General features: G+C 38.0%; 1 protein-coding gene across 1 annotated transcript; it reads right to left on the bottom strand.

Annotated features, from left to right (window-relative positions):
- Positions 1-873: 873 nt before the first annotated feature.
- CPB1 (carboxypeptidase B1) lies at positions 874-20,533 on the bottom strand. The gene is made up of 11 exons (XM_015638341.2): positions 20,436-20,533; positions 20,265-20,340; positions 18,559-18,683; positions 16,164-16,263; positions 15,500-15,601; positions 14,149-14,250; positions 11,787-11,897; positions 11,614-11,704; positions 11,135-11,337; positions 2,904-2,988; positions 874-1,107 (listed from the first exon to the last, which is right to left on the bottom strand). The coding sequence occupies exons 1-11, from the start codon at positions 20,525-20,527 to the stop codon at positions 920-922; spliced, it is 1,275 nt and encodes a 424-aa protein (XP_015493827.1). The 5' UTR covers positions 20,528-20,533; the 3' UTR covers positions 874-919.
- Positions 20,534-21,081: the final 548 nt, after the last annotated feature.

The following is a 21,081-nucleotide window of genomic DNA, read 5'->3' as shown; positions in this document are numbered from 1 at the left end:
ATAGATGCCAAACACATTTTCTGCAGCTCTGTGGGAAAGATGTTGAGTGGCCATTTATCACTTTCACTCACTCTCACTCAATCAGACCCACATTACCTGTACAGAAAATTGATCAGGAGGGGATAATTCTCTACAGCTGTTAGTGAAAGGAACAGTTGCTCATTTATCACCAGACTTAGTCTTTATGGTGGTTTATGATTCTTCCACTCATGACAATAGGAACATGTGGGGCCCCAGGAAGTACCAGGACTCTGAGAACACTTTGGGAGATGCTACTGTAGTCAGCATGAGAGCCTAAAATGCTGGGTAGCATGATTTATATCAAGATTTGGCCATTAATAGCAATTATAATTTTCATAACTGAGTCCAGATTGGACTAGCAGTCACTGTAGATCCAACTTATTTTTCAGTGATGGGACAGATCCAAAGTAGGTTTTGAGAAAATTCACAAGAACACATCATGGCTAATATCATTTAAAATGTGATGTGAGCTTCCCATTGCTGCTGTTCCTATTGAGGCAATGAATGTTTGGCTGCAAGTCCATCTGTATGGATCACCTGGTTGTTTTCATTCTGGTTAACAGTCAGGCTGTGTAAGCTCTAATGCTCAGCCCATCTCCTATGTGTAAAGATAATTTTAATCAATAAGGTGACCTTTACCTTAGGTTGTTTAATCTTGTGCTCCTTCTTTTTCAGCCCCCCAACTATGTCAGTTGCCTTAATAAAAATGTTTTATTTCTCTTGAATTTCTGAAATTTCTCTAGAAAAACTTGTAGTTCTAGTGACCTGTAATGGACTAAGAATATGAATAAGAACATTAAGTTCTTAAGAGAAGTAAAAATGTAATTTTTAGGGAAGAAAAAAAAGGAATGCATCTTTGCATAAAGCTACTTTAATAGTTCAATTAATTAACTCCATTCTAATACAAGTGCTCAAGGACATAGTTGGCAATGTATTTAACAGCAAGCAAAGTCTCTTCACAGGTTGGCTTTATCTGAGATTCAGGGAGAAGGAAACCGTATCTCCCGGTGTCCCGGAGCTCGAAAGTGAAAGAGTACTTGATGCCTTGGTCATAAGCCCAGTCATCAGAGCCACCTGCAGCAAGGTCTGTTGGTAAAGAAATGAAATAAAGCTTAACTGGGAAAGAATGGCTACATATCAAATGAGAAATACTTTGGATTCAAGTCACATAGCTGTGAATATAGAAAGGACAGGTAAAAATACATATTCAGTGAATTGATTGGTTTATCCTGCTCATGGGAAAGCTGCTGTGATTTTAGGCCATTTATGAGCTTTGGTCTAGCTGACTTGTGCAAGCAAATGTAAACAAAATAAACTGCTTCCTCCTTGTCACTATTGTGGGGAAACCATAGGAGAAATGTCTAAGCAACAGGAGAATGGCATGGTTACATGGGGGTGTGTAGAAACACTTGGTATCAGAAGCAAATATCCTCTCACGGGGTGGCTTTTTGAGGTTCACAGAGTTGGGGAAGAACTGCTTATCTGGGATTTCAGCTCCATCTTTTTCAGCTGGACAAATAGTACCTTCCCTTTTCAGTAGCTGTGTTTTGGGTTGCAATGCAAGATGTAACCAAAAGAATGTATTCTATTTGCATCTCTTAAAACCAGGTGGGGCACTGTTCTTTATCTCTTCCATGACCCATCCCTCATAACTCCAGGGGCATATCTTCTGTTAATGGGCCATTGAGTCTCACTGCATGACTGATAAAATTACATCATCCCGTTGTGAGATGCTCCATCCAAAGGGAGGAGCCAAGCATTCCTGTCTGGATATAATCTGAAACTTGGAACACCGCCGTCAGCCTTTTTCCACTGGATTCTCAGAGGAAGACCAGACCCATCAAACCACCACTGGACCTTCAGGGGGAAACTATATCCTTCAAAAAGATCATTGCTTCAACAGAATCATATCTGTCACTCCATGAGGACTGAAGTCACCACTTAATCAGACTACCAACACCCTGACAACAGGGTGTCAGGTTGTGTTCTTGCTCTGTCAGTGGTGATTTTTTGTACTACCATATTTTTCCATTTCAGTGGAGGTTCCTACCTTCCCTAGCAGACACCTGTCTTTTCAAACCAAGACAAGCTGGTACAATAGAAACAGTCTCTTTTGCAAAGGAAGGAGCCTCCAGAATTTCCAAGCATCACCAACACATTTCTAAAGGAAGAATCTCCAAAAATATTGCAAAAATTGGAAGAAACTGTTTTTTAAAATGTTTTGGATGGGGTGGTTAACTATTTGAGGAAGGAGAAACAGGCAAGAGAAATTAGCTTCCATATTTCAGTAAACTTAAGAAATCTTAAACATGGGAGATATTAAAGTTCTATAAATCTATATTTGTCAACCTCAGTTTAACTTTTGGCACTGCAAAGGCCATATCCACAGCTGAATTCCCAAGAAGGGTAGAATAATTAGTCATTACAAATAGGATAGTAATTAGTATGTGTCTCAGTATGTAATGCAAAGTAAAAGAAATTGGTTGGTAGAGTGGTTGAAAGATTCACATTACACAGTGGAATCAAAGGATTCACATAATCTTTGACTTGTTGATACTGGAAATGCAGAAAATCTCAGGTCAGGGTTTTTATGTTTAAATCTAAGCTGTATATGATTTATGAATTCATGTTTTGCACATGAATTCATAAACATTTTACTACATCACTTGGCTTTCCAGGGGCTCACACACTTCCTGCAATCCCTAAGGAATAAATTATCCCATAATTTAGAAACTACAGGTCCCATATATACCTCTTAGTATATGTATGTGAAGAAAGAAGGGGATTACTTAGAAAGAGGAACAAGAATCACTAGAAAACTGCATTTTATAGTCCTACTAGCACTTAATATAGATTGTCAGTTTATTCAGGTCAATACTTACAGATCGTTTTTGCTCCTGGACCATATGTATATTTAGTGTTGTACAAACTGGCCAGCTCTTTGGAAGCAGCACGAGCTATGGAATTCTGTAAGAAAAGAAGAATGATAATGCAGATTTTCAGAAGCTTTCTGAATAAATCTAAGCAATTACACTATTGTATGAACTGAAAAGTCATGCTGGATAAGATTTTATTTGAAAACTCTTGTTGACCTCTCAGTATGACTAGGTGTCAGTAGCTGACAAGGCCCAGCTTGTCCTGGTGCTGTGAAAAGATCTTGTCAGCAGAGAACTTGTTCTCAAAGGTTTCACACACAGTGTGTTGTGTATGGTCTGTTGCAGCCTGGTGTACAGTCCAGGGGGGTTTGGACAGATAAGGGGACAAGAGGAAACAGTACTTTCTAGACTTAGAAGAAGCTTGTACAAGGTTAAAACTAAATAAGGAACCTTACTTAGAGGTAAGAGAATCTTGAAGAATAGTAATAACTTGGGTTATTACTATTCTTTAAGATTTACATGCTGTAAATTGCAATCATACAATAGCCTTTCTTTCCCTTCTGTTCATGCAGCTATAAATTCAGAGTAGAGTTGGCTCAGTCAGGGGAGTTGAACATTGATAGAAGTGGAAGCAGATTAAGGTCTTATAAATATTAACAGCCAAAAAAGGCATAAATTACCCTGAAACCATATGTAGTCTCAATAATTTCAATTCATTTCCTGTGCACAGAGGGACTCATTCAACTCCCACTGATTCAGTGAGGGTTGGATCAGGCCCATCAATAGTACTATGAAACTTAGTATGTTTGCATTAAAGAAAATTACAGACTTTTCTTTGGAACATGTGGCTTTTCCAAATCTTCATTATACAACATGTTGGTAATAAAACATGAAAACTATTACTAACAGATGATAAATATGAATGATTTTTGAAAGCATATGTTCAGTATAAGAATAAGCAATGGGTTGCCGTATATTTCTTTATAGCTTGCAGCTGAATGGCTTACTATTCCAGGAATTTCCTCAAGCCCTTTCCTTCTCTGTAGGTTACACTCTGGCTTACTTCCCAGTGGAAGATATATTGTGAAATAGTCTCTGTTCATCTTTATGCTTCAAGTGTTCTTTTAAATTACTCAAAAAGCCATATTAAGCAATGTATTTAGAAAATTTTAGTTAACTGAGAGAACTTTCTCAGCTTCTAAAAAACAACATCGCAACATGTCTGCATTATCACTGGCAGTCCATAGTAGCAGAATTGCAAGTGTTTCCCCATTCCTGTATATTTGGTTTTGAACATTTTAGAATTATGGGAGTTTGTTCTAGGAATTTGTGGTCCTTTAGCATATAAAGGATATTTAAACAAGGCAGACCAAACATGGTTGAAGCTTGTCTTTCCACCTATAATACTCACTGTGTCTGAAGGTGGGGTTTAGTTTCTGGCCTCTCTATTCCACAAAGACAAGCAATTGCAAGGAAGAATGTTGTAGCTCTGCATTTCACAATCTTGGATCCAGAGCAAAAGGAGTAGCTGGGCTCTCTCCTATGGTATTCTTTTTGTTTGGTTTGGTTTGGGCTTTTTCCTTTCTTTTTTAATCCCTCAACAAATTGATTTTTCTAAAATCCATAATAATTTTTAACACATGTTGAGGGAATTGTAGAGGTTGGAGTCTGCTATCTGCTAGTGATGCCATGTTTTCTTCAGCCATCTGTTGTTTATAATATACACATTTAATCACCAGCTTGATTGAGATTGAGTCAAATCTTCTCTCAATAGCAAATTAATTTTTAAATGTAAACTGATTCTTCCTCTCTTCAAATATATTCAAAGTGGAAATAAAATTTGGAAAGATTGTCTGGTACAATCTTTGCTCTCTTTAGTCAACTAAAGTAGGGACAATAGAACTGCAGAGCTTCTCTGTGGGGCTGTTTGACCCAGGGCATTTGATCTGCCCAGCAGACAAATGGTGGCTTTAAATCATACCAGAACAGATACTGGAAAAAATATGTCAGGAAATCTTTTTAGCTGAGGGATTTTTTTATTGTTGGCCAGGAAGTTGTAAAAACAGGGATTTGTAGAAAGAGCAGTTGAGATTTCCAGCTGTTTAGAGGCTAGAATCTAAATAAACAGCTTCCTCAAGCTATCCAGTTTGGAGATAAAGGTGGTGTTTTAAATGACTCTCTCTAAGTGAAAAACATGCCTAAGCATTTATGATTTCATCATAAAATGAAGCTTTATCAGAAGCTTTGGTATCTTTTTGTTTTCCTTTAAATGACTCTCTAACATTTACTTTCCTAATAGATTTAGAGTCCAAGACCTAAAAGTAAAAAAATTAATTTCAACTTTAGAGGAACAAACGTAATTTCTTAATAATATAATGTAAATCAACAGGAATATTATGTATTAAGTAAATACTTGTGAGTATAAATACATAATATGTGGAAAATGTGTTTGGTTTCATTTTCAAAATAGCTCAATTACTAAAAGCAATCCTTAAGAAGGAAATAATAGGAAGGTCTATGCAGAGATATATAAAAAATGCCCAAAGTTTTCCAAAAGGGTGAAAAGTAGTTTGTGTTTTCAAGCCTGTAAATTATTTGGAATACACCTGCAAGGAGAAACATTGTTTTCCTTTTGACCTTTGAGGTTACTCTTTGTTGTTCAACAATTTTCTACATCTCTTGACATAATGGGCTTAACTGAATTGTTGTGGTTTGTTTGTTTGGGGTTTTATACTGCTAAGAATCCCTCTTTTGCAAGGAAAATTTTGTTGAGATTTATAGTAGCAGAGAAACAAGTGGCGCCCTGCAGTCGAAGAAATAACTCCAGAGTAATACCTTGTAACTGGGAGCAGAAATGGCTTTTCAGCATCTGACTCCCAGCTGAGCTCTCAGAGCTGGTCATTTCAGCAGAAGGCAGCATTTCCTGTGCTCATCACCCATCTGTGTTTACTTTGCAATTACCAATATTTCGCTTGGTCCTGTGTACAGAGTGGGTGAGCCAGCGAGACAGCAGAGTTGTGTTCTCAGTTGTCATTATCTTACATAATTAACAACTTTCAAAACTAGTTTTTTTTTTGGTTATTAGTTTTTAATGAGATATATGGTACTGGCGTCTCTTTCTCATGACACTGGAAGTTTGAACTAACAAGATAAATTATCGGGCTAAGCATATTTTGTGTGTTAATAGGTAATTTTTATGGGAGCATCTCCCTCATTTTAGTCTTGTATCATCAGGGTGGATTTGCCAGCAAGCTGTGACCATTTAGAAGCACTCCACAGATGTTGATATGCAGCTGCTGTTTGTGGACAACTCCCTTTGCCCTCAATCTGAGAGCGGTCTGGAGAAGCCTTTTCACTGCTTGACTGGACCCCTTGCTCTTTTCCCTCACTGGACTGCAAACTGATTTGCCCAAGGCTGAAAAATGTATTTTCCCTTCACATCAGTCTTGCACACTTTACTTGTTAAGTAAAGGGACCCTCAACTTCCTTTGTATTGGAAGTCTGAAAATGTAGATTTGCTGAGTGAACTTAAGCCAAGTGAATTGAAACTTCTGCACCTTCTTGTTTTGCCAGTAAAATCAGGCTCCCCCCTCAAGGGTCCATGATGATGTGTAATTTAGTTCACTGTTCTGTTGTTGCTCATGTGCTCCAAGAGCCCAGGGAATCTAGCCAGTGAGGACTTCAGTGGAATGATTATTTTTTTTACAAGCCTGTTTTTCTGACAGTTTCTACAGTTCTTAAGAAATCAGTCCCTGGTGAGAGGGTTTCCACTGCAACTCAGTTGCGCCCTACACCTTTTGGAGACTCTTGTATATCAGCCAGACTCACACATGAACTTCATCTGGAAGGTGCTGTTACTAAACACATCTTTTTTACAATTTTAAGACTGCCAGTACAGAACGGTTCTGTTCTGGTAAACTCAGTGGAGGAGCTGTGAAGCCGATTTCAAATACTGCTTTGCTGCCCACTTCCCTGTCTGTTGTGTTTCCCAGTTGATTTTAACAATATTTCCTGAACAAGTAGTGCAATCACAGTAATACAATTTGTGCAATAACACACAGATATAACAGCAGCAGATTGCAACTCCTCACTGGCTTGTCTGAGCCTCTTAGATGTAGAATTTCTGCTATACAACAATTCTTACCCACAGGTCTTCATATATCTTAAGCATATTCAGAACTTCACAACCAGGCACTGAGTTAAATAATCAGACTGATACTCACAGTCATGCTATATGTTTGAAATTCACTCTTGTAGGATGCACAGACTCTGGGTATATTTCCACTTTCTAATATGTCCTATTTTAAGCACTCAAGAAGTGGAATGCTAGACTGACCCAATATGGAAGGTTAATTTTGGTGAGTTGAAACCCATGCAGCCAGTATGTATTCAAGTAATACAGACTGGAATTATCTTGGGTTATAAATAAATATAATATTCTGCAGGCTGTGAAACTGTAATAACACACCTACATTAATGTGATAAGTGAGTAAGAGCTGGCTGCACACATGTATCTGGTGCTGAGTTTAACTGAGAGATGGAATTGAACTGGAAAGGAAGGAAGGGCACAATGCACATTCCTCTGCTATCTCAAACTACAGTTCAGAGCCAATTCAAATACAAACAAGAATTGATAAAGCTAGATTTGTCTGCTGAAAATTAGGAAAGCATAGGGTGACCCAATGGGAAGCTAAGGGAAATATATGAAGTGATTAAAAAATATGGGCCAAACAGTTTATCAAAAGTCTGATTAAATACATAGTTCTTTATTGCAAGAGGACAAAAATGTGAATAGTAAAATAAAGATGAAGATAGTCTTTTTGGGGTGTGGAGAGATACTGGCCTTGCCAAGCATATTTTGTTATTGTGGAAAGATAATGCTTCTGTTTCCTGTAGGAGAGGGACTCAAGTATGTATTCTGTGTTCAGGGCAATACGCCAGGGTATAGTAAAGAATGAGTCATGAGGATTGTGAAGCAGACAAAATGTGATTCTCCAAAAGGAGGACATATTTCTGTAAGGGTGTCATCACAAGAATATTGTGTAACTTCTGAGAAATTCCTGACCTAGATTTTCCTGTCTTGGGTGTTTTTATTTTTGTTGTTTGGATAACAGTGAAAGTTTTGTGCAACTCCTAGGTTGCAGGGATGAAACAACAACCCTGAATAAATGGAAACAAATTTGGGGAAAATCCTTGTGAGCTGTTGGGGTTTATAACCTCACAGACCCTCCTGCGTCTCAGGGGAAGAGTGGGAAGTTGTGAGAAGGAAGGGACATAGATGACTTTCACCACATTTTACACCCCAAGACCAGGCATGGCTGAGGGACAGTTCTAATCCCTGGCTCTAAGTAAGTTACAATAACTTTGAGTTCTGATTTGCTGAACAATGCAGTGGAACATAAAAGGGTTCTCAGAGTGCCCTGTCCTACCTGACAAACCAAAACAGTTTTTGGCTTTCTGGTGATTTCTTGGGCAGTAAACAGAAAAAGTCTTTTGAGCCCCAAGGACACACTATTCCCTACATGCTCAGGGAAGGAAGGTACAGGCATTCTCTTTCTCTTCTGCAGATTTAGTGTCCTTAATCTTAGATTACTCAAATTTTGCACCCTTCTCTATCTCAGACACTGGAATGCAACATAAGCCACATGGTATTATGTTACCTTTAATTAAATACAGTGGAACAAAATGTTATTAATGAGAAGCAGACATGCGAGGTTTTGTTTAAACACATGTCCAGTTGCTCACTGAAAGAGATAAGAAATTGCAGCTATATTTCCTTTAATTTATTAGATCTGTCAGGGTAAAAATAATATCTAAGATAAGATAATGGCACTATAAATTTTGCTTCTTCATTTAAAAAATGATTTATGATTATTTTATTTGCCAAAAAAAAATCTATTAAAAGTTAAGATTCTCATTCTTCAGCATTTCTCCAAATTCTAAATTTAGACAGAACTTGTAGACATTAAACACAGCAATTTGCATATAAAGTAATTCCTCTTTTGTAGCTATCTTGTCTCAAGCAAGTGTATTTGTTGGTTGAAAATGTAAAATTTTCTTTAGTCACAGCTTAAATGAATGTATCTTAGTTATTTGAACAAATCCAAAAAGCTGCATTTGTCAATCTGACCCACAGCCTGTGGAAGTCAATTTTTCTATTTAGTTCACTGACACTGGAGTGCATAAGGTCCTTTCTGTTTAATTATCTCAACTACAGGTAATGTTGATTGGGTGATATTCTTGTTTCATTGTCCAAAAGGACTTTTGGCAACAAGTTTTCCCATGTAAAAATCAGATCCTACACCTCTAGGTTGAACACCTCTAGGATCCTGCTGTCTCTGTTGGGATCACCAACAGAGGAAATAATTTCCCTCAATTAAGATGTGAAAAGTGCTCATAAGGTCACCTTGTCATGATGGTGAGATTTGTGATTGCTGTGTAGAAGAATATAATGGAACTCCATTCACATCAGTCAGAGAACACACAATCAGTGTGACTGATTTAAAATATAGGATAAAGTGATACTAGACTAATAGACTAAAGACTGGACTAATAGACTAAAGACTAATATACAAAGTAAAATCAAGTGGCTGAAGAGAAATATATGTCCTGTATTACTGAGCAATTTCGTTTTTATGCTCTGTGGTGACTGCAGAATTGTTTTCTATAGCAGGAAAGGGGGGGTTTAAATTTTACTACTGTATATTAGAATAAAGCAGTGACAATGTAAAATTTTAAGAATTTTAAAAACTAGCAAAGCACATAGGCTCTTCCTTACTGCTAAGGATTGTTTTAGTAATGAGTTGTCAATACACTTTTTCCATTTAATACTGTGAGAAACACACTGTACTTTTAGTTACATTTCATCACATTTGCTCTTCATTCAAAAACTGGGGCCAGAATTTCATGCAAATTTTTGGCAAATAAGAACTTTGTGATCTTGACAACAAAGTATTTTCAAGTTTTTAGTGCTGTTTATTACTGTAGACTGAACTTTAATGTGTGAATTATGAAGCTTTTGTAAAAAATGAAGGCAAGACATTACTACCACTCCCTGGAATAATTTCAATTACAAAATTCCTGGAATATAAATAAAGAAAACAAAATCTTCATTTTAATTTAATTTCTCTTTTAGGCTGTAAAAAAGTCTAACAAGAAGCTTCGCTCTTGGCCCCAGTTTGTATTTGTGCTCAGAACCAAGACATGTATTTGGGAGCACTCATAAATCTGTCAAACCTGCAGAACAGAGCAACACACAATGTTGTTGCCTTGGACTTTTGGCAGCATAGAGGAAAGAGGGGGAATCAAAATGTGTTTGTTTTGTCTTGCTGTGTTGTTTTCCCTGCCAACAGATTCTAATTGCTAATATGCCAGAGAACTGAAGTAATTTTATTATTCATGATTGTTGATTCTTGGCCTAGGAAATGTTTACAGCTTTTATACACATTTAATCATTCTAAACTCTTTATCTCTTTTTAAGGATAAAAAAAAATTCTTAAATGGCATTAGGGTGTGGCTTTTCTCTAGAATTGATAAAACAGGCATTGTCCTTTAAAATATCACATTCATCCTCTCCTCTTCTAAATCAAATGTTTGACTTTAAATCCAGGCCTCTTGGAAAAGGCCTCAAAACTGAAACTTTTTATGTCTTTTGTATCTGTTTTCAGTTATACTTTTGTCAAGAACTGCCTCATTGTCTTGACCCTGTACCAATAGGAGTTTCACCATTTTACTTCAGTGAGAACTAAGGTTCAGTAGAAAGTGGTAGACAGAGATCCTTGCCTGCTGTTGATACTAGTTATTTCATAGTTATTTCAGTCTGTCAAGCTGCTAGCTTGGCTTACAGGCCATAGTGTTTTTATGTAAAATATTAAAGGTACACATACATAGGTATGTGTATATGTGAGGTACACATAAGCCACTGGCATCAGCAAGAGGCAGTGTTCCACAGCAGAGTGCATTTCTGGATGGCATGACTGGAAGACAGAACTGACATTGTGTCAAATTCATTGTGCATGTGGAAATTAAATAAGGCTCTGAAGTTCATCCTGTGCTTGAGCTATCTAGAAACCATTATGATTTCTCTTGATCTTGCTAAGACTTTAAATATTTTAAAAACTGGCGATATAGATTCTTTCCAGATGTTAAAGAAACTGCTTGAAGTTAAAGGGACCTAAGCAGCAACTGATGATTTTTGCCTATTCTTTTCACCAAGGAAAAATAACAAAGAGACTTACCAGTTCCTGGTAATTGGGTGGCAAACTGTAAGTGTATGAATAGGGAAACAGTAGCAGCTGGGAATAGGAGTGAATTGTCAAGTATGCCTTGATTGTAGAAAGATGTTCACGAATAAAATCAGCCAAAGCCTTGGTCTCCTTTTCAGACTCAGGTGCAGAGCCACAGTAAGTGCAAGAACAGGGGGATGTTGAGGCCCCAACAGCTGAGAAGAAAGATTAATTTAATGAGTACTTAGTAAAGAAGTAGATTGTGAGGAGAGTCATGTTATACCACTTTTGTAGGGCAGCCTTGGAAATCCTGCTATGACACATGCCATATCAGAGGAGGGAATATTTTATGGCATAGTTAAGATGCTGGGAAACATCCCATAGCAATGAATACTCAAGCTGAACCATCAGGTAGGGGAAATCCATAATTAAGTATACTGGCTGTTGCACTTGTGTGTAATTACTTGCAGCTCTTTTTAGGAGACACTTACTGCACCAGCCAGCATCAAAATTCCTGTTGGGATCTGTCCCAATGCAAGTGGTCCCAGCATTTTTAGAACGCGTCTTTCTCCACATGCGGTCCTGTAACAGAATCGTAGATAAAAACCAAGAGTAAGTTCTGACAGTTGGCTTTTCCAACGATAAGAAAGAGGAATGTACTTACATTTGTCCAAGTGTAAACGTAACCATCAATGTTAACAACAGGCAGAACATAGAAGTCCAGCTTGTCGAGAAGTGTGGTCATGACAGTATCTTTCCCGTAGGTTTCCACAGCCTACTTGGAGAAAATGAGAAAAAGCTGATGGTGCCTTCACAGATGTGTATCTCCTGTGTGTATGTAAAGGCCTGGGTCTGGGTCAGGAATTAATGAATGTGGTAGAAAAAGTCATCCAGGTCACTCCAGCACGTAAGATTGTACCCTCGTGTTATTACATGTGCTTAGATTTGCACTGACTCAAACCACACTGCTGTTAGAAAACCATCTTTTACTGCTAGATAGATTATAAGCTGAAGGAATGTTGATTTTGAACAGGATAATAAATCACTGGAAAGAGATTTCCATCTACTAGCTTCTTGATTCATGAGGCAGAACAATATTTCTGTCCATTCCTACATCCTAACACCTTAAAGGTTTGAGTTTAGTTTATGTGAGAATGAAAAACTGTTATTTCCATTTTTTGTATCTGTTGTACAGAAATTTCATCAACAGCCAGAATTACAGAGAATATTTCTAAGTAGCATCCTAACACATTTTCAATCATAATTCTGTGGATGCATATATTCATAGGGCGACAGATTTTTTCCTGCACTTTTCCAGACACAGATATTGAATAACAAACAGGAACCCCTGCTATATCCTGATTGTTCCTGGTCTGGCACTTGCTCTGCTTGTTCACAGATTCATATCAGTGTTGTGAGACCATACAATGATCATGGAAATTTACTCTAAGTGTGTTGCACCCATGTTTTGTTTACACAGCCCTAAAGGGCAACACAAGAGGCAATGCAATGGAAAAAGGCATATTTTGTCCTGTAATTGACAAGCAAAAGGGTAGGATATAAAATTTAGGAAAGCAGTTTCAGATCACTTGAAATTATTTTTCCTGGGTTTTACTTTATGCTTGTTCTGGTTTTTTGTTGTTGTCTTGCTGGGTTTGTTTTTTGAGATACCTATAACTATCCACCTTGCTCATGTTTTTCTCTGTTATTTTTACTTTTATGTCTAGAAGCAATCCCAAGTGAAATTCTGACGATGCTCAGAATCTGTGCTTTTAAAGCACTTCTGCCTATGGACCCACTGAGCAGAGGCACTGCTGGTGTCAGGTACACCCATGAATTAAGTGACCAGGCAGTGAAAATGACAGCTGCAGTGACGTGAATTGCTGAGAGAAAAATGGTACCACATACTGTCTGCAGCCTTATTAGGCACTAATGAAATCATATTCCCATTGACTCCACCAAAATGTCACTTCCAATTTCCACTGCTCCCTACACAAAACCGCATGCCTGTCTGATAAGACTATATTTGCCACCAAGGCCTCTGCCAGCTTGGCTGGCACATGTAGATTGACTTTCTTTTTCTTGGGTTTTAAATTCCAGCTGCTGCCTCTGGTGTGGTTTTATTTATTTGTTTTAGTTTTTTTTTAATCTTCCAACAGAAGTTATTACAAAATTTGAGAATCAGTCAGTGAGTTGCTCTGCTAAATTGATTGATCTCCACCATCTGAGGAGTAATACACCTGTCTCTGTGAAAATAACTGTGCATCATTTGATAACCCCCACCTGCTTTATATTGGTGGTGAGAAAGAAAATATAAAGGACATAAAATTATTTAATTCAAGACCTAAAGTATCTCAGACTGAAGTGAAGCTAATTTCACCTGTACAGCTCTTCCTTGAATATGATTTCATATTTTAGCACCTTTCTGTACTGCCTGAGGTGGCAGCTCAAAGGGATGTATATGCATTTCCCTTTTCCTGACTGGAGCTTAGGGAAGGTTTCCTCCTTTCCTGGGTACATTTCCTCAGTGCTGTCCTGAGGGTAGGTTTCAATTCTCTGTTGCCTTACTGAATAAAGCTGGTTGCAAGGAATTCACCAACTGGCACTGTAGCAAATCAGCTGTTCTGAAGTGCATTCAGGTGCCTTCTGATGTGCCCCTGGATTTTGTTGTTCCTTGTCATAAAGAACATGGCAATGTTTATAGTGTTACTAGAGCTATCTGCTTTCCTCTCACCTTTCTCTGACCATGGGTGCAAAATAGAATTTACAAACTGAGCAACTGTTGTAGCTGTCAGTACCTCTTAGGTACGTTTCATGTTGTCTTCAGCTGCTGAAAGATTACAGGTCCAAGCACAAAGATCTGGTTTAAGTAGTTACACCTTAACCCTCTGAGGTGAGAAGAAGGCATGAGCAGACACATATTTAGAGGGGAAAAGGCAGTGGCCTGAGCTCTTGCTGCTCATTTAATGTTTTCTTAAACATAGTTGCATTTTGTAAAGTGTTTTTTCATTGTTAAGCTTACTGACCTCTTTCACAAACCACTGGCAGAAAGCAGGGCTGATCCACTCTCTTGCGTGGAAACCACAATCCATAAAGATGGCCTTCTTATCTGAACCGCTTTTTCCCATCTAGGAAAAAAAAACCAAAACAACAAATCCAACACTTCAGGGCTTGAAATAGTATGCAGAACAAGTCAGTCAGCTTGCTGACCTAAAAAGTCAAACTTAATACAAATATAGCATGCCTTATTTAAATGGAAATCTATGAAGTGCTCCCAACTGTAGCTGACCATGATATTCAAGCTAAAAATATAATCTTAATAATTTAATTTTTATTAATGCATATAAGCTTCCACAAATTTTTTGATTATTCTTCACTGTTGATTTATTTCTTGCAGTGTCTCTATAAGTTTATCTTGTATGTTTAAATGTTATATTATTGTAAATACTTGTGCATTTTGAGGTAAGTACTCCTTATTCTTTTGTCTTTATTTAAGTTATTGTCTTATTAATTTATAAGAGTTATGAAAAAAAAAATAAAATTCTGTGGTTTAAACCCAGCTGACAACAAAGAACAATGCAGTAGCTCACTCAGAGCAAACTTGTGGGCTGAGGTAAGCATAGTTTAATAAATAATAATGATGAAAATAACAAAAACAAATAAATCCCAAGAAAGGCAAGTGATACAAATGAAAGCAATTTCCCAGCCAGTCCCTATGCAGTGGCCCTGACCCACCTTGCCCCTAGTTTATCAGTGAGCATGAGCTGCGTGGTTTGGGATATCCCCTGGGTCAGTTGGGGTCAGCTGTCCCAGCTGTGTCCCCTCCCAGGTGCCATTGCCCTGGCTGCTGGTGTGAGAAGCAGAAAAGGCCTTGGCTCGGAGTAGGCACTGCCCAACAGTAACTAAAACATCTCTGAATTCCCAACACTGTATCCAAATCAGCATGAGTCTGAAACAGTCCCATACAAGCTACTGAAAACAAAATTAACTCTTCCCCAGTCAAAATCAGCTCAAAATTATATATGGTAAGAGAGAAATTTGTTTTCTGTTGGCAGGGACTGACATTTATAGATGCTTTTAGAGCAAATGGGTTTACAAACAACAGATGGAGAGAACAGAAAGGTAGATGATCATTCAAATAGCTCTCAGTAGTGTGATTGAATGTATGTCTGAACTTCTAATAATTCATTACACCTCTTTAAAAAAACATAAGTTTTTAAAAAAATCTTAGTAGTAGTAAACAAAATATATTAGATTTTCTGCAAAATATCTATTACTTTAGACATTTTGTTAGCATCATTGATGTTTTACTAGACATCATAATCTTGCAGAGTTTAATAAGGGAAGGGTCTGGCATGAAGAAATCGAGGCACTTACTTTGAGAAGGTACATTGGCCGTCCTTCATACGTTTTCCCAATTACAGTACGAGAGACAAGGTCTGGGTTCTGAGCAGCAATATCAGCAGTCCAAGCAGCTATCTGTTTAATAAAGAGGTTAAATCTATTGATGTCTTTGTTCTTCAGGTCCAGACTGATTAATTTGCAGAATTCAAGCCAGAACAGTCTTTTTGAGCATCTAATGTGGCCTAATATGTAATACAATTTGTAGATTTCCAAGGAGCCACTGCAAAGATGTGAAGAGTAACATGGCCATGATTACATGTCAGGAAAAAAGAGCATGGCTGTGGAACAAGGAGGAAGGGGTCTTACGGTAGGACATGAAGAACTAGAAATGAGGCAGGGAATGGAATCAAGTTGTTTAGCAGAGGAGATGGGAGAACTAGTGAAAAGGAGAGAGGAAATTAATAGTGAAGCATCTCAGCCTGGTCACTGGATTTCTGCCAGAGGTTCTTTGCAGCTCTGGGAGCAGAAGTAGAGGAAATAAGTATAGGTTACACAAACTAGCTCAGTAATGAAGTGGAAGGAATGTTTGGAGGCATTATCATATCAATGGATGGAGCAGAAGAGAAAAAGGCTGGAAGCACTTTGACTACAGAAGCGAAGGTAGCAGGCTGATAATGTGGTAAATTCTAGACTTTACCGTGTCCCAGTTGTTGTACTTCTCATAGCTGTGGCCACCAGTACGAGTTCTGCTGTCAAACTGGGCATCCAGAGCAGCCTGCAGGTTGTCAATCAAAACTCTGCAAGAAGGCACCATGAAAAGTGTGAAGAGAAACATACAGCAATCCAGCAGGAAAATAAGGCATTTCAAGGTCTGCCCAGCATTTGGGCTGCATAGATGGTGAAAGGAAAGGTGGGCAGGTTGAAAATAAGGTTGAAAATATTAGTTTCAAGTTTCAACCTATGTCCTTTCTCAGCCTTGCCACCAGAAGGACCAGGGAACAACAGGCTCCTGCCAATTAGCACCTGCCTCACTCCCATGCTAACAAACCTCCAAGGGTGGCAACAGTCTGGTTTCAGAAAAATGGCAATGCTGAGACAAACTGTGCCTAAGAATGAGCTCTAGGCTGATCTTATATTGCCAGTTGCTTCTGCCTCAATAGGAAAAGGGCCCTCTTGAACTTTTGGCACTGGAGAAGAGTTAGACTGCAGCAATATTTCAAAACCAGGGAGCAACCCAGAGATGTTTGCTTGATGAAATCCCCTGTCAAACCAAGTTTCCAAAGGTTAGATGGGGTTTGACATCTCTATTGCAGGTGGCATTATTCATCCTCCAAGCTACTTGATTGCAGGTGAGATGAGCTATTAAATAGAACACACTAAAAAAATCTCAACGTCCTGTCTGGATTGGTTGGATCTCTTCTGTTCATTTTCCCTGGGGCTGACACAAAGGCACAACTTATCACTGAGCATGTTCTGGAGGACCTTTTGCTTATATTTCAACCTTGGCTATCAAAAAATAAAGTCCTCTTGTTTTTTCAGTGCCTGTCTTAAAACTTTTACAAATCTTATTAATCCAGGATATGTCCTTGATCATTTGTGATTTGGATAGAGGAACAGGAGGCCAGTTTATGAGGCACCAGCAGCCTTCAATACAAACATTCCAAGTGACATGATGCCGTGGCACTGCAGCTGTACTTCAAAAGAATTGTAACAGCTAGGGTTTTAACAAGGACAATCCACTCAAGTTTGTCAGGGACAGCTTCCAGACATTCTGGCCTTTTGTTGCCATCAAAAGATTTGTGTATGGACATGAAGCAGCTCATGAATATTATAGGAAAACTAACATATATAGAGTTTTCCTTTGCTAAAGAGGAAATTCCACTGAAATGGGATTCCTGTGCTGTATGTGCACTGTGGGATTATTGAAAACCGTTTATACTAAAGTGTTTTCAGATTCTGTTCCTGCAGAGGCATCCAAATCACACAAATTGACGTGAGACCAGTAAATTTACAGATGGATTAACTTTGGATTTAGCAAATCATGAAAGTTATCCTAAGAACTGTGTGAATGAGTGAGTTTGGTCTAGTAGCAACAACAGTGGGGCTGAGACACAAAAACTCCATAGACAAATGAAATTAAAAAACTTTCAGTGTCTGGGTACATGATGTTGACAGACTATACTTTGCACATCAAGGAAGCCTGATAATGAAGCTGGACAGAGCCATCTTGCAATGCTTAAGTGGAGAGAAAGGAGAAGTGAAGACAGATAACGCCACTTCACTCCAGCTCAAAGTCAATTTTTCATCCTCAGTTAATGCTTACACAGGGATTGGAAGATATGAGGATAGAGAAAAGAGGAAAGAACAGGATCAAGCAATTCCTCATTCTCCTTATTCCATTAGTGCTACTCACTGCAGTGCTTCTGTTCTCAGTGACGTGTGATGTGGCAGCATGCTCTTTTTGCTCCACTGGTGCTGCAGTCATATTCAGTCAACTCTCTCTTTGCCATGGATCTGTTATGTGACTTCAGTCAGCCCAAGGCTGTCCTGGGAATCTGTTTTCCGCACTTCCTTGGCCCTTCACCTGGCAGCTGTCTTCTGTCTGTCACCTGTTGGTGGTATTTGGTTCCCTAGCTATTGTTCTGCAACTCAGTGGAGACCTGCTCATGGTAGCCCCTGGGGCTCACCATTTTATTTTCTGGCTTCTGTTCCCTATCCATTTCCCTCATCTTGTGTATTTTCTGGCTCTTTCTAGACCTTTGCTGCATTTTGTCTGTAGTAGGAAATATTTTTATCCCACTCTGTACTCCAGCCTTGTGTATTTCAGTGAGTTTTCACCTCAGGGAAATTTCTGGTACTGCATCTCTGCCTCCTGTCTCTTGCCTCTATCAATATTTCATCTCACCCCTTCAATGCAGAGTAGTTACAGTCCATTTGAACTGTCATAGGAAAACTGAACCCAGTGGAGGCATCCACAGGAGGGATGAAGTTTGTGACAAGAAAATCAGTTGACCAATATGAAAAGCTCAAACACATTCTCCATGGTATTTAGTCCCCTTCTATTCAAAGCACAGGAGTGAGAACAAACTTACTGATACTCCATTCCACTTTCTTTCAAAAGATCTTCAACCTCAAAGGACTTCTCAGCTTCAACTCGGAAATCGACTTGCATTTTTGGCCTTACCAGTGTGACAGAGTCTGGCTGCCAAAAGTCAACCTGAAAGAAGACCAAATGAATACATAAACTAATAAATAAATACATGTGGCTGTGATTTTTAGATTGGCGTATGTATGCTGGTAAGGTTGTGTTCAATATACCGAATTTCATTCCTATCCTGTTACACTGATTCAGCATTGCTTCCCACAAGTATCAACCCAAATTTTAAATGGAAATTGATTTTCTTAGGCCCTGCATTTTATATGGCAGAATTCTGGAGATGATAGTGACAATTTTACAAATGTCAAGAATTCTCCAGCAACTGCATTCATATAGAACTGTCAATATTATAACTATATTTACAACTTCTTTTGTTTTTACAGCTTCTTTTATTTTTTTGCTCATGTTTTTGCCCACAAGTGTTAGAGAAATAAAGTCAATATCGGGGTGAACTGTATGAATATCTTACATAAATCAGCTGAAATAGACTATTGTCTGTATGAGTGTTTTTAAAAGACACCACTATAGTTGGTATAAGGAACCTGTGCCTTTGAAGATGTTTCATTCCAAGTGGACAAACAGCAGTATTATTACTACTTCACTTGGTTTTGCTGAAGTAAGCATCCAAGCCTCTGAATTTAGTGCCCTGCCAATTGGGCATTAAATTGATTGAAGGCCAGTGGAAGCAAAGCTGATTTGCCAGCCTGATGCCTTTTCACCCTTTCATCTCATGAAGGTAAAAGAAATTTGGGCTGGTTATTCATGAATAATGTGTCATAAAGTGAGGTGATTGTTCCAGAATATACAATTGCATCAGTCCTGACTGACTGCTTTGTATAACAATGGTATTTCAGGGATCTTTTCTTAAAAGAAAAAGAAAACAAACAATCCTTTGATACTTCACACTTAAAAGCAAGCATGGCATATATTAATTTCCTTAATATTGCCAGCGCCATTCCAATAGTATGTTCTTCTACAGAAAACTGTTCCAGCATGATGTAGTAGCCTGGTGATGATAGGTCTCCACATCTGTACTTCATTAAAAATACCATCCTTTCATCCTACAGCTAATGGTGTCTTTTTCACCAACAGCTATTTTACAACATCAAAGCTGAACAGAAATATTGAAAACACATTTGCTGTCTTTATTAGTTTTCATAGTGTCATTGTGTCATCATATATCTACATCAAGGTCAGTGAGAAACATGCAGCTTAGAGAGAAAGGAAGCTTTGAAGGAAAGTCAGAGAAAAAAGAATGACATGAGAGACTAGAGGCCAAAGACAAATTCATTTTGCTGGAAGTATAAATTTTTAGATTATTTATGTGAGGAAAATGTTTTACCTATAATGGTAAAAGTTCTGATAGTTGGAATTTCCTGATTTATCTAATACATTCTTGATGGGCACTTTGACATTCAGATTGGGTAAACCAGATGTTTTTGGAAGGTATTTGAATGTTTTTTATAGCTCTAGTTTTATCAACTTGTCCTATTCCTTCAGAAGAATCAATACAGCTGACTTGAATAAAATCAAGATTAGGTCTTTACTTCAGTAGCACAATTTCAAAAAAAATCTGTTATTTAAGCAAAAGGAGAAATATTTCTTTCAACTACAATATAACCACTTCCCCAAGTCTTTTACCTCCATGATGCTGGCAAGGAAATTGAGGATTTCCACCTGCTCATCATTCTGTGGAATCACACGAAACACCTTCTGTCTGTAAGGGGAGAAAAAGATTCGATTTGAAACAGTTGAAAGCCTTTTGATCATGCAGAAGAAATCACAAATAAAAAATTTGATGTCTGTTCTTACCCATCAAAGGAAAGACCCTGCAGGTTAGCAGAAACAGATGCAGCACCTATGAGAACCAAGAGTGCCCACATTTTTGTAAGTGGGTTTTTCATTTGTTTCGTGCTGCTTTTATAACTTGTTTTGTCTAGCTTTTTATCAGTGTTTATCAATACACCAGAACAACCCACTGATCAACTGATAGTTTGTTCCCTTGGCCTTGTTTTATTTGCATACTATTTATAGTGCGTGCTTTCCTCTACACCTGTGAAAACAGCTGAAAGTCTCACAGAGGGCTGGGTAAAGAATCTTGCTATTTGAGCTGGATAAACTCTTGATATGAGAAAGTAAATTTAATTTATTTTGTTATTTTCTGTTTCATGTGAATTTAGATTCTTTTTTAATAACCTGGTTACAAACAAAAAAAATAATATTTTATTGTTACTTTATGCAATGGTAGATGTCCATCAGATGTTGTTGCAGTGTGCTTGGTCTTAATCACAATGTTCTTCTTCCTGAATAATATAGGTTTGACTGTGACATATTATTGTCAGAGCCTACCAACTGGGATATACCAATTAGTGGTTTTATTTCCCAACAGAGAAGGAAAGTACTGAACTGGTTCTTTTCTCACTTCACTGAAATTTAACTCAGGCATCTGCAGAACTGA

The sequence above is a fragment of the Parus major genome, chromosome 9 (assembly GCF_001522545.3).
Source record: "Parus major isolate Abel chromosome 9, Parus_major1.1, whole genome shotgun sequence".
Taxonomy (NCBI): Eukaryota; Metazoa; Chordata; class Aves; order Passeriformes; family Paridae; genus Parus; species Parus major.
Note: the sequence above shows the minus strand (reverse complement) of the source record. Positions and strands in the feature narration are given on the sequence as shown.

Coding starts and splice junctions, on each gene's coding strand:
- CPB1 (XM_015638341.2), bottom strand. CDS start 20,527: ATGAAAAACCCACTTACAAAAATGTGGGCACTCTTGGTTCTCATAGGT. Junction 11,898..14,148: donor GCCAGTGGTTTGTGAAAGAG/GTCAGTAAGCTT, acceptor TTCTCCAAGTAG/GCTGTGGAAACCTACGGGAA. Junction 11,705..11,786: donor ACGTTTACACTTGGACAAAT/GTAAGTACATTC, acceptor ATTCTGTTACAG/GACCGCATGTGGAGAAAGAC.